Genomic DNA, 14,395 nt, shown 5'->3' with positions numbered 1-14,395 from the left:
CTCTTTATTGGCGTCAGTCGTAGTTGGGGGTGGAGTGTAGATGAGGGCGGTGGGGAGGTGTTCTTCGGAGACTTTGTTTCAGCTTCTACGTAAGAGGCTGAACGTGTGCTTGTGTGCACGGGGTTTCCTAAAGGAGAAGTGGATGCAGTGGTGGTCTTCCCAGAGCAATTCCGTGGAGTGGCTGTAGCAAATGCTGTTTCCTCCGGCGAAGATGGGGTCGAGTGTGTGTCCTGCTGTGTGAGTGGGGGTGGAGACAAGTTGCTTCAGTCTTATGTTGGTGAGGTTCCCCAGGAAGGCGATGGTGTTGGGATCGCTGTGGTTGTCCAGGTGGAAATTCAGGTCTACAAGTAGAGATGATGGCGTGGGGTGCAATGTGGTTGGCGATGGCGTTGGTGAGGGGGGTGCGGGGTCCAGGAGGTCTGTAGGTGAGTGTTCCGCTGAGCATAGTTTTGGGGTTATTCTGGATCTGGAAGTGTATGTGTTCATTGGGGGTGTGAAGCATCATCCGAGTTGGTGCTTGTCAGTCAGAGGGTGCTTTTGTGGACGATGGTGAGTGCTGGGGTCGTAGCGCCAGGGGGTCTGGGGACCTGGGTCCCTGGCATTGGTCGCGGTCAGGTCACAGACGGGTGCAGAAGGGCTTGCATTTGGCGCGCCCGCTGCACAATCGTCATTAAGTAGGGGGAGGGCAATCAGCTGGGAGGCAGGAGGCGGAGCGACACGCTGGTAGGAGCGGCCACGGGGAAGAGACGGCAGGGAGTGCGAGGGAACAGGAGGCAAGAAAGAGAGAGAGAAGCAGGGAGCAAGGAAAAAATGAGAGAACAGAGAAAAAAGGCAAAGAGGCAAAGAAAGAAAGGCAAACAGGAAAAAAGAGGACACAAGGAAAAAGGAAAAAACAGAGGACAAAAGGCAAAGAGGAAAGGAAAGAAAGGCAAACAGGAAAAAAGAGAACACAAACAGCTCTTCAACTAGACCACCAGGGATGAGGCGCAGGCAGGTGCCTGCGGGTGGAGAAGGGCCTCACACACCTACCTGGAAGGGGCTCAAGGGCAGAGCCCTAATTGTGGAGCTGCGCTGGGGAGAGCAGTGACTCTGACCAGGAGGACTGACCAGGAGATCATGATCAAAATATTTTTATAAAAATATTTTGGACATAGAAGTTGTTGTTGTAGTGTTGTAAAATATATGCCCTTAGCCTAATGTTAGTTGAACTGCACTTACAATTTAAAAATGCACCCCCACTAACTACATGCTTATACCCCAATGTTAGTTGGACTGAAATTTGAACAGTACATTACGCCAACCCCCCTCCCCCTAACAATATGTGAATGCTCTCCATGCTAGTTGCTAAACAGAACAAAATGGCTAGTCAGGTTTGTTTTGTAATGAATTAATACACACACACAGCCAATTTGTGCTGCGTGTACCAGGCGTTTTATATTACAGAAAAATGTATTTTCATTTATAATTAAGTTTCATTAATTCATCCATATGTCTTCAAAGGAAACTTCTGTCAAAACAGTCGAATCAATAACATACAATTGTGTGCGCGATATATACAAATGTACAGGGGTTCACAGTGCATACTCAAAATTCATAACACCAAAATACAACTTTTTACATAATTATTACATTCAAAACAAATTGCAACATGAAAGACATTTCAACAAGAAAAACTGATACACAAAAAGAACCAGTCCTTTCACTCAAATACCAATGGACAGGCGGAATTAAGGATGGAATGGGACTGCCTGCCTATCTCACAAAACCTGTGATGAATTATTTGAAGGATTGCCAGCGGGTTCCCACCACCGTGGAATTAATTATTCCTAGCTGCACCCTTCTTTCTTGTCACAGGCTGGGGGTCAACGCGTTTCGAACCGTAGTGATTAAAGGTTCTCCTCAGGACGGGGACCGGGTATGATCCTAACTGCAAAGGAATTAAGGGTGGGTGTCAAACTCATAGTGCAACAATGTATGTAAGTGCACTCTCTAACTGAAAAAGAAAAGATGATTGCAATTTACCTGCACAGCGCGCACAAGGGCTGCGGGAGTAGAGATCAACTGCACATCGAATGATTTCGTCTGGAAAAATAAGTGAGGTGGCAGTCAAGACTATTGGGTTCCAAAGGTCACCAAAAATACATAGACCCAGGTTGCAAAGAAACAGTCCCATGTCATACCTGTACTTAATTGTAGACGTGGGGTGATAAGCAATCATGTGTCGAGGCGCCCGCGGAGCGGTGCACAGTCGATCAGTGGAGCGGCTCGCCTTCTCTCATTTGCTAAAATAAAGAGAAGCAGACTGTGCTGTAGTGCACGGTGTCCCAACAATAGTACATGTTCAGGACGACAGAGTGTTACATGGATTGTTTTGTCATGTCCTACCTGCGCGTGAAGGCAGATACTAGTAGACGGCGGCACCTGGGAAGAATTCCGGGATATTGCAGAGGGCGGGACTCTTCTGCACAAACACCGCTGCAAAAAGCGTAAAGCATTTAGCAGGCATACAGGGCCACGGTCGTTGTTTTTCAGGAGGAGGACTCGGTTTCAAACAAGGGGAAAGTGAACTTACTCGAGCGAAACCTGGATTCAATCCATTCCGCAGCCACGAACATCGAGCGTGTAGCAGCGCGGGCCGGCTCCGAATTGTTTTACAGGAAGACCGGTAGGGGCCATGGAGAGCGACGATGGACACATGGCCGGCGCTAGGGTTGCTGGTACTTGTGGTTCCGCGAATTAGAGCAGAGAATGTATTGATGACAATACATATAAATCCTGCCGCCCAAGTGTATATTATTATTAATGCCAGGTGAATGGCAGGTGGCACAACCGTCAAGCCCCGAGATGTAAGGATGTCTCAGGTTATCGGGAATGAAACTGGCCCGCCACCACCCATATTTAATCCAAACGAACAAAAGCTTACTCTGTGAAAGTAAGAACAAGGAAAAAAATTTCTGTGAGAATGATGACAAATCAACTAGAAGGGGATTTGCAAACAGTATCAGTATCAGTATAAGCAGCACGGACCCATAACAGCTCAGCGCCGTAGTCAGCACACAAACAGTGCAGATGGAAACAGGGGGGTTTACAAATTCCCAAGTTCAGACAGTTCATTGAGGCCAGACTTAGATGTATCAAATTTGAGGATGAGGTACGCCTCTTTCTGTGAAAGCCGTACGTCTGGGTCCCCGCTACCACCTCTGATAACAGCAAGCACAGTCCTCCTCCTGAAAAACAACGACCTTGGCCCTGTATGCTTGATAAATGCTTTACGCTTTTTGCAGCGGTGTTTGTGCAGAAGAGTCCCGCCCTCTGCAATATCCCGGAATTCTTCCCAGGTGCCGCCGTCTACTAGTATCTGCCTTCACGCGCAGGTAGGACATGACAAAACAATCCATGTAACACTCTGTCGTCCTGAACGTGTACTATTGTTGGGACACCGTGCACTACAGCTCAGTCTGCTTCTCTTTATTTTAGCAAATGAGAGAAGGCGAGCCGCTCCACTGATCGACCGTGCACCGCTCCGCGGGCGCCTCGACACATGATTGCTTATCACCCCACATCTACAATTAAGTACAGGTATGACATGGGACTGTTTCTTTGCAACCTGGGTCTATGTATTTTTGGTGACCTTTGGAACCCAATAGTCTTGACTGCCACCTCACTTATTTTTCCAGACGAAATCATTCGATGTGCAGTTGATCTCCACTCCCGCAGCCCTTGTGCGCGCTGTGCAGGTAAATTGCAATCATCTTTTCTTTTTCAGTTAGAGAGTGCACTTACATACATTGTTGCACTATGAGTTTGACACCCACCCTTAATTCCTTTGCAGTGAGGATCATACCCAGTCCCCGTCCTGAGGAGAACCTTTAATCACTATGGTTTGAAACGCGTTGACCCACAGCCTGTGACAAGAAAGAAGGGTGCAGCTAGGAATAATTAATTCCACTGTGGTGGGAACCCTCTGGCAATCCTTCAAATAATTCATCACAGGTTTTGTGAGATAGGCAGGCAGTCCCATTCCATCCTTATTTCCGCCTGTCCATTGGTATTTGAGTAAAAGGACTGGTTCTTTTTGTGTATCAGTTTTTCTTGTTGAAATGTCTTTCATGTTGCAATTTGTTTTGAATGTAATAATTATGTAAAAAGTTGTATTTTGGTGTTATGAATTTTGAGTATCCACTGTGAACCCCTGTACATTTGTATATATCGCGCACACAATTGTATGTTATTGATTCGACTGTTTTCACAGAAGTTTCCTTTGAAGACATATGGATGAATTAATGAAACTTAATTATAAATGAAAATAAAATTTTCTGTAATATAAAACGCCTGGTACACGCAGCACAAATTGGCTGTGTGTGTGTGTATTAATTCATTACAAAACAAACCTGACTAGCCATTTTGTTCTGTTTAGCAATTGTTGAGGTCCAGGCTAGTCAGTGGTAGGACCCAATACCTTCCTTTGTGCACTCCATGCTAGTTGGCCATGAATTAGAATTGTAAATGTAGGCACTTGTTCTATTAGTTTGATTGTAGTAGGAATAACAAATCTGATTCCAATAAATATGTGAACTTCCTCAATGTTACATGGATGAAGTTTGAAAAATAAATGTACCTACCCAAAATATATGAACTTCCTCTATTGTTAGATCTTTTGAAGTTGAATAGTGAATATAATCCCCCTAACTATATGCAGTTATGCCAACTGCAGTTAGAAGAATTAGTACAGTACACATGACCCCTAAACACATGCCCTTCCTCAATATTAGTTGGACTGGGGTAAGAACAGCAAATCTAACTCCCAAAAGATTTCGACTTTACCCAGTGTTAGATGGACTGGAGTTGAAAAGTAAATCTGAACCCTTTAAATTTAAGCACTTTCTACAATGTTAGTTGGGTAGCAGTTAAAATAGTATAACTGCTTCTGGCCACTACAAATAGATGCACTTTCCTTAGTTTCAGCTAGACTGCAGTTAGAATAGTAAATCTGACTGCCACTCCTATCTATGTATATATGCACACACACACACACACACGCACGCATGCAAACATGCACGCACACACAAACACACACTTTCAACAATGTTAGTTTGGATTGGAGTTATCAAAGTAATTATGACCCCTTAAATATTTGCTCTTGCCACGTTGTTTGTTGCAATTAATTTACAATAGCAAATTTGATCCCCCGCAGAGATGCATTTTGCCCAGTGTCAGTTTGAATAGAGTTGGATTAGTAAATACATAATCTTTAAATGTATGCACTTTCCCCAATGTTTGTCGGACTGCAGTTAGATTAGTACATGTATCTTCCACAACTAAAGCTTATTTTTTTTATATACGATTCTATCATTTTAGTGAATGATTAAGTATTACATATTGTTGCACTTCAGTTTTTTGTGTTATTCTCTGATAATTTACAAGTGGTTATTTCCATTATATTTTATTGATTGTTTTGTAAAATATTTTTGTAAACATTTAGTTATATTTTGTTACTTTCGCATATGTGTTTATATATCTATGTTAATTTATTAAAAATTAATTGTTTCAAAAAGTTCAACATTTTTGTAGATGTCTAAGAAGCACTTTTTTATATATAAATTAAACAAAAATAATTTTTTAAAGGTATTTCATTCTTTTTATTTGGAGATAAGTACATTTATCTGTTTTAAAGTTTAATATTGTTAACATAAAAATATAGCATTTTTTGTTACTTTTAAGAATAATGAAACAATTATTTTACCTATGTAAAATATGTTTTAAAATATTATTGTAAATATAAAAATATTTTAAGTTATGTTATAGATGTTCATAACATTATTATAGTTTTCAATATTTCTGTAATTTCTAACATTAACTTTCAAATTCAATATTATTTCAATATAACATTTTTACAACAGATTTGTTTAACTTTAGACATTTTTATGAAATTATTTTGTAGTCCATACTTGGGTTATCATAATAAGAAATATAGAGAGTTTATGATATTTTGTTTATGTTTCAAGACATTTTAGAAGTCGACATCCAGGATTACAACCAATTTTAATGTCTATGGTGTTTTCCAATGCCAAACAAGTACCATAAAACCTGAGCAATCAGTATGTTTCTTTGGTTCAAAAATCAAATATTTCAAAATAATGGAAACTAAATTCATCACAAAGGACACTGAAGACACATTCATCACATTATTAAGAATAATTTGTTCTGTACCTGTGTTATGATAATACGAATTTTCTTCACAATACTGTATCAATGTGCAATCAGTTGCAAGACCATAAATATGCCTTGTGTTCATCTCACACTAGACACACCAGTTGAATCATCAGCTAAATGTTTTTAGGGCACTACTTTTTACCAATATTCAGACAATGATGAAGGCATATGTGTTGCTTTTCAAACTACACAATGGTTACCAGACCAGTTACGCCACATAAAAAGAAAGTGGGTCATCCGCACTCCTCCTGTATCTGATGAACTGACTCATATGGTATCATCTTTCCAGACATTCAAAAACCATGTACTTTTGACTTTGTTCTACATGTTAACTCTCTAGTAACCTAGCTGACCGGTAGAAGGTTCTCCTGCATTACATATGCAGGTGCAATGCCTGACTGCAATATTGCAAATGGCAGGTGACATTTCAAGAATTTAAGAAGAGTCATTTTGAATCTTCCTGTGATGTCAATATGCACCAGTGCACTAGTGCATCTGCTTTAAGAGCTGAAACAGACTTAGATAAGACCCAGTAGCATGCAAGCTAGCCTCTTCTTCTGGCAGTATTGCAGTCCTATCAAGTTAAAATTGCAGCACCTAGGAGGCTAGCTTGACCTACCACAATCTGTGAATTTGCTTCATATATTTCCAACTTTTTGTCTCTTATGCGATGTTTTTGCAATAAACTTCAATGGAACACCCACCAATTATTTTTGATGTATCTTAACCTTTGTCTACCTTGCCTGATTAATATCCTCCATTCCCGCCTTCATTAGCAGAACCTAGAGATAATACTTTCCAACATTGTCTGTGGCTTAAATAGTGTTCCACCGGAATCCCCTTGTGTACTCCTGCATACTATGCAAGAAACGGCTACCAGCTGTTTCTAGCACTGTAAACAACTCTGATGTTCATATTTCAAAACAAAACCCCACGCAGTTTGGTGGCTAGTGGGCTTTAGTAGGTCATTAAGGATATAAGAGAGCAGCTTCTACTGACATCTCCTAATGAAGCCCTAAAAAATATTAAAGTACACATGCTTGGTGCTCACCCTCTGTATACTGCTATAGGCGTACCAGCCCATAGATCATACATGCATACATATCACATACAGATAGGGGTTTTGAGTAAGCCCTTTTTATTCACAGGTCTGTCAAACACGTTCACATTGTATTTCTGCCCAGTTTTATCACTAGACAATGGGTCACGCCCCTTCAGCCGCTGGATGTCTTGCATTGTGAGTGATGACATTTTGCCTGTTCACCTGTGAGCATTTGCCTAACAAGAAGCGCACTCCAAAGTCAAGGCTGCTTGCCTATAGCTCACCATGCCAATGTTTTTTCTTTCCATTAAGTGTCCCTTTTTTGCAGCGTTTGAATGTTTCAACCATGTCTTCAAGTTCAGTGATTTAAAGCAATTAGTACATTTTCTTTGAGCCTATAAGAATGACAATTGATTGCGATGCTTGAACAAACTGAAAAGCGTTTCTAGATCTGTTTCCAGTACACCCACCTGCTAATAAGTGTACCATAGTGTTCTATCAAAATTATACGCTATGGGCATTTTTTAAAAATAACGATTGCAAGCATAAGTCCTCCATATTTAGACAACCGGATTTTTTACTACTTTTTATTGGTGCGTATCTGCAATAAAATGCAAAAAAATACTACTGTACCAGCTTGCCAAAGCTAGTTCTAATGTATTTTCCAGTGCTTGTTCTTACTTGCAATCCTCTAACGACCCGGATAACTGTCATGTAAAGTGCAGCATGTGCACTGTTCCACTTCTTCATTTCACATGCCACTACGATTATTTACTTGCCAGTTAGAGCATATTTTTTATGCACCGACGCATCCCTATTCAAAGGCACTGTTCAGGTAAGAGCCACGGATTTATAGTTCTCCCTTGCCTCCACCATGTTTTTCCCCAATAGACAATGCATATTCAAGATGTCGTGCGCAGAAACTAGACATTGCCATGGCTCGTTTCTGTGCTTCATTTTTCTATGCAGCAAAGGTTGTTAGGATCCATAGATACAGTAAGTCACTCAACATTCACAGCCGTCCTCATCAAACCCAGTTGCCTAAATTGCACAAAAATGTTTTCCTCATTCGAACAAGGCAATGAAAAATATATGAGCTCTACCTTTTCTCCCTTGTGCCCCATCGGACCTTGAAGACCCGGCGTACCTTGCAAGCCCTGTGCAAAGAGAGAAAGAATACAAATGCAGAGGGTTATAAACAGAGCAGTTTACAGCTTGAATTATTAGCACTATGTAAGTCAGAAAAAAAGATTTAGATGTGTGGTACCCTCCAGCCTCCATTCCACAGTTAGCAGTAAGTGAAAAGATGGAGATAAACTGGCACTAAAATGATAAGCAACATCTGTGCCATGGTGGGTGCAGAGTCATTAAATCAGGGAATGTTCTAAATACTGCAGATCTGTGCAACTTCACTTCCTGCAAAAATTACACTCATTTACCATCTGGAACGAGCATCATTTGGAGCTCGATGAGCATTTAAGTGCCCACTTTGGAATACATGTATGCATGCTGTAAATACTACTGATTTGGCTGTGATTTGGCCTTTATTTAGCGTGCCAAAACATGGAGTTAAATCAGTAAAGAAATGTGTTGGTTCGTGTTGAGAAAGAGTCAAAGTCTGCAGTGTTCATTAACTGACAACCATTTTCAGAACCTCTGTTTCTACACGCATAGCATGACTGTCATTGTATTTTACATTTTACATGTCTGTGAGGGAGCTTGGCTGGCCCACTTATATTCTATGGTGACATAATAACTTCCACAGCGCAATTTACATGTGGAATGGATTTGCTTGTATTCCTTCGTCCACAAATACAAATACAATGTTGATAAGTGGACCTGTAAGAAAGAATAACTGTCCACAGTGAACACCAAAACCTTTTGCTACATAGATTCTCTGCCTTGCTGAGGTGTGAGGCCCACTAAAAAAGCCCTCAGGCCTCATACTTTCACTTCAAAAGTGCATTCTCTCCATTTGGTGCTGTCTCTTTTAACATGGAAGCAGTCAGACCCTTTGAAGTGCCCTGAGGTATTCACTGAAATGTGTGAAATTGTGCTAAGCAGTGCACTGTAAATTGGCTATTTGTGTAGAAGATCAACACTAGCTGGTGAAATGTACAGCTGTACTATGAGCCTGGAACTATTTGGCCCTTCTCTCCATTTTGTTAAAATTTCTCATGGTTACTTGTCCACATTGACTGGCATTGCCAACAAAATATCCATGAGACTTTAAAAGATCATAGCTAACCCTCTAGTAAATAATAAAAAACATTTGTATTGTCTTCCAGTTTGTAATAAATATAGATGTGATATTTACAACAGTATAGAACTGGGCTAAAACACCCACATCTGGAAAAAGAATGTGATTTTGACTTTAGAAGAAAAGTTGGGAGATGTCAACGTTTTGTACTTATGGCCATCCGTTAAGACATTTAGGATAACATATACAACCGGGACTAGAGAAAAAACTGACAGCTGGAAAAAGATGCATTTTTCTGGGAACCAATTTTCTTCCTGTGCCAATAGAATTGCATCAACTGGATGTAGTTTAAGTGAGGAGACGTCTGAGCTCTGCCACGCCGTGTCAACAAGGCATGACATCAGCAAACTGTAGTTGGTTGTTCTTCCCCTCTTTATCACCTGTAGTGTGTTGTGAGTTAGAGATGATGGGACCCTTTTGTTTTCTGACAGACTCCGTAGACCAATGACGTAAGTGCTTGGGTGTGGTTGATAGAATTCATGATGTAGGATGTTCAGTTAATGGTTACACACAGAGGAATAAATACATGTAATACCAAGCTCCATGAGTGGCATGATCATTTACATGCTATGGGATAGGAGAAGAACCAACAGTGCTCTCCCAGAGGGTTGGCTGTGGTTCAGCAAACTGCTTTTGCATGCCACAAGCGCTTCAGTCAAAGTGAAGATCGAAAGTTAGCGTATGTGAAGTCAAAGCCGCACTCCAGTCAGTATAAAGCATTTGAAGAAGACAAAGGTCTTGCAGAACAATTTGTGTATCATCGGCCATGAACCTGCTGGTGAGGCCGTGGAAGTGGGACTGTGCCACAAGGCAAATGCAGCCAAAAGTCATACAGAATGATAACACTAAAGGCAGCCAGGTACAAAGAAGCGCTAAAGACAGTGATATCTAGGTGCAAGGAAGCACCAATGGCAGTGGAAACCAGGTACAATGCAGAAGATTGGAAATGGTGGCAAACACATGCAAGAGACAAAACAAGTACATGCAGTAAAAGAGAAAGAAGACACTGGACATCCAGGGAGTGGGCCAGATGACCTAGTTCAAATACTGAGTCACTACTTCAATAAGGAATGGAATCAGGTGTCCATCAAGCGCTGTCTGAACAGTGCATATCATCAACGTCTGTAAGTTCCATAACTGGTTATTACGCTGCCGTTTTCCTGAAACCATCTCTTCCATTTGATACCGCCAGGAGGCAGAATATTGGCACCAGGTAGATTGCCTCGATCAGAACTTGTGAAAATGTCATTGATGGATTGAAAGAAGAAGCAGATAACAAAAATCAAATACTTCAAGAATCGTGCAGGAGAAGGAGTAAAGGAAGTAATAAAAAAAAACACACGCTGATGAAGTCTCATACAGTCAAATCAAAGAGAATATAAATATTAATTTCAATCCAATGCTGAATGTTGATTACAAAAGATACATTATCAACCAAGAAATGCAGAAAGCTGAGAAAAATGCTCAGTCTGGAGCGAGGGTTCATGGCTGCAAGAGCCAAAGAACATGCAGACCGACAAGTTGCTGACATGGAGGCCAGAGGAGCCAAGGGTGAGTCAGCACTGAACATGAAAAGTAAGCAGAGACACAAGGTTGAGGGCCACAAAGTGATGTCTCCATAGAAAAAGAAACTGCTTCAAATACTGATTTTTTTATTTTTTTTTCCACTTGAAGGTAAATGTCCCATCATTGGACAAGTAAGCAAGGCTGTGGGAAAGAGAACCATTTCATAACGGTTTGCATAGAAAAGGAAAACCAAAGTGAGTCATGACGAGAAAATAAAATGGACGCCCGAACATTCCAGAAGCGAAGTTTGACTCACGATTACAAGGCCAAGCGGCCACACCTGAGGCAAATGGAAACTAAACAAAGTCGATCGTCTAAATCTTTGTCCAAACATTCTTCCGTATCTTTGTCAAGCAACAGTGAAGAACATGGATATACGATATTGATGTCAATTAAAGAGAAATGTGCATATGTCGGATTGGCCACATGCAAGGAAGAATGCAAATCGAAGAAAGATCAACAAGTTAAGTCACTTAATTAGTGTAGACATTGTTCTAAAATCACAGGTGAACAGTTGTTCCATACCTTTTATCATAGACAGTGGTGAGTCAATAAACATTGTGTCAGAGGAGAAGTACAATAAACTGTCTCTAGTGCCCCATCTCACACCATTGAAAGCTAAAGTGTATATATAGGCTGCATCGATGCCATTAAAAAGGCAAGGTTCATTTGTAGCAACCATGAAGCACAAAAAGACAAAAGTACAAGCACCAATTCAAGTGCTTCAAGGTACTTCGTCAAGAGCCTGTTGCTGAAATGGGACTGATCTGTAAATTACAACATAAATACTCATCACCAATTAGTGAGTCAGTTTCCATTGTTGTTTCATGGATTAGGAAATATTAAAACAATGAAAGTGCAACTGCATATTAATGAGGACATTGGTCCTATTGCTCAGCAACATTGTCGAATTGCATATCATTTACAGGAAGCTGTTGAAAAAGAACTTGAGACATACTAAAGCACGATATCATTGAGCGACCCATTGGTCTGACACCATGGATTTTGCCCATAGTGGTAGCACCTAAAAAGGAAAGTGAACGAGGTGTACTCATCTGTGTTGATATGCGTCAAGATAAAAAAGGCAATTGAAAGAGAGTGACATCCTGGTCCACACATTGTCAATATGATCACATAGCTGAAAGTTGCCAAAGTCTTCTCTTGCCTTGATTTGAACAAAAAATATCATCAATTGGAACTAGAAGAAAATTACAGGTACATTTATACCTTTTCTACCCGTATTGGGTTGTTCAGATATATGAGATTAAGTTACGGCGAGTCATCAGCTGTAGAACTTTTTCAAGATGCCATTTAACGCACAATAAGGCCTGTCATGCATACTTTCAATTACAGTGATGATATATTGGTCTTTGGGTCCACACGAAAGTAACACGTAAAGCTCTTCCACAAGGGTGCTGTTTACTTACTGATGCAGGTCTCACATTGATTGCAGAAAAGTGTGAGTTCCACAAAAGAAAAATTACATTATTTGGCCATATTTCCTCTGATGGGGGAATGACTCCAGATCCGGCTAAGGTACAGGCTTTGTCAGCCACCTATCCTACACACGATGTTACCATATTATTATTATTATTATTATTGTTATTTCTAAAGCGCACTGTCACCTTGCAGGCATCCTGGCGCTAAACTAGGCTCATGGGCAAAAGACAAGTGTCAGGCAGAGCAAAGACCACATGTCAAGTTACTCAGGGAACAACCAGGTTTTAATCTTTCTCCTGAATGGAAGAAGCTCCGTGGTTTGTCTTATATCGAGTGGGAGCAGATTCCACAGTTTGGCAGCTGTCACTTCAAAGGATCTGCCTCCTGCTCTAACCTTTTTAAACCTGGGTAATTTCACCAGCCTGGCCAGTGACGACCGCAGGTGCCTGGCTGGAGTGTACCAATTAAATTTAGATTGCATGGAGGCGGGGCCCATTCCATGAAGAGCCCTGAACACCAGACAGAGGGCTTTAAATTGTATCCGCTGTCGCACAGGTAACCAGTGCAGTTTGGCAAGGGCAGCCGCACCATGTGCTCTTCTGGGAAGCCCCAAAGCCAGTCTGGCAGCTGCAGACTGCACCCTCTGGAGCCTGTCCAAAAGAAACTCAGGGGAACCCAATAGTAGAGCATTGCAGTAATCCAATCTACTGAGGATTGTGCACCTTGCCACTTGAGCACGAGCATAGAATGGTAGGAGTGGCAAGATTTTCCTCAGAGATCGGAGAATAGCAAAACAGCAAGCGGTCATTTTGTTGACATACGTCTCCATACTTAGTTTATGATTAGTTTATTATACTCTTTTATGGGCATGGACAGCTACTGTTCTAGGTACATCAGTGATTTTGCCACATAAGTGCTCCATTAAGGGAGTTAACAAAACAAAATGCTTAATTTCAATTGCCCCATGAATGTGAACAAAGCTTCAAGAAAATCAACCGTACAATTGAGAATGCCTCTGAAAATGTCATACTTTGATCCAAAGCTATATAAAGAAATTGTTGTGGATGCAAGCCCGGTAGGGTTGAGTGAACTCCTTGACCAGCACAACGTACATACAAATACACAAAGGCATATTGTAGCGTATACTAGCAGATGTTTGTCACAAGCTGAATGTCCCTTTACAACCTGAAAAAAATTGCTGTGGTGTGGGCTTCTGAACATTTCCAAGAGTTTCTATACGGAAAGCATTTCATTTTTGTCACAGATCATCAAACATTGCTTACCATCTTTGGCAATCCTAAAGCCAAGATGTGCCCTCACATTGAGAGGTGTGGGATCGACTGCGGGAATATGACTACATTATTGTGCACCAACCATGGAAAGATCAAAACCCTGCTGAATACTGTTCCCAAATGGCATTACATTGTCACTTCCAAAACGGCTGAAGTCTACACTAATTTCATCGTAAAGTCCAGTACTACATCAGTGGAACAAGTCATTGCTGCCACGAGTGCAGACAGTGAATTGAGAATACACAAATACATTACTGTATATAAATCTTGGAAGCAATGCACTCAACTTCTTACAAATGACAGTGAATATCGGAAATCAACAATTTGAAAGATGAGCTTTCCATTACCCAAGAAGATTCTTCGGAGGTTTGAGAATTGTCATACCGGAGAGTCTGAGACAGCAAGTCATTGAAGTGGCACATGAGAGGCATCGTGGAATTGTCGCCACTAAGTGAGCTCTCCGAGTTTGGTATCCTAATTTAGATGATAGAGCTGAAAGGGAATTAAAGGCCTATCATTTGTGAAACTGTTTATCTCCCAAGAGAAGCCAGAATTCCATTGAACATGACTGATCTTCCAAAG

At 41.1% G+C, this 14,395-nt stretch overlaps 1 protein-coding gene across 2 annotated transcripts in view; it reads right to left on the bottom strand.

The window, feature by feature from the left end:
• Nucleotides 1-14,395, bottom strand: part of COL19A1 (collagen type XIX alpha 1 chain) — a 2,464,374-nt gene that overhangs the window by 1,117,083 nt on the left and 1,332,896 nt on the right. For both annotated transcript variants that reach the window (XM_078648013.1, XM_078648014.1), the window contains exon 14: nucleotides 8,359-8,412. In XM_078648013.1, coding sequence (XP_078504139.1) covers nucleotides 8,359-8,412 — 54 coding nt within the window. The remainder of the gene's footprint in view (nucleotides 1-8,358; nucleotides 8,413-14,395) is intronic.

Source organism: Lissotriton helveticus, chromosome 6 (genome assembly GCF_964261635.1).
Source record: "Lissotriton helveticus chromosome 6, aLisHel1.1, whole genome shotgun sequence".
Classification (NCBI taxonomy): Eukaryota; Metazoa; Chordata; class Amphibia; order Caudata; family Salamandridae; genus Lissotriton; species Lissotriton helveticus.
The sequence above is the reverse complement of the archived record's forward strand: the minus strand, read 5'-3'. Positions and strand labels throughout refer to the sequence as shown.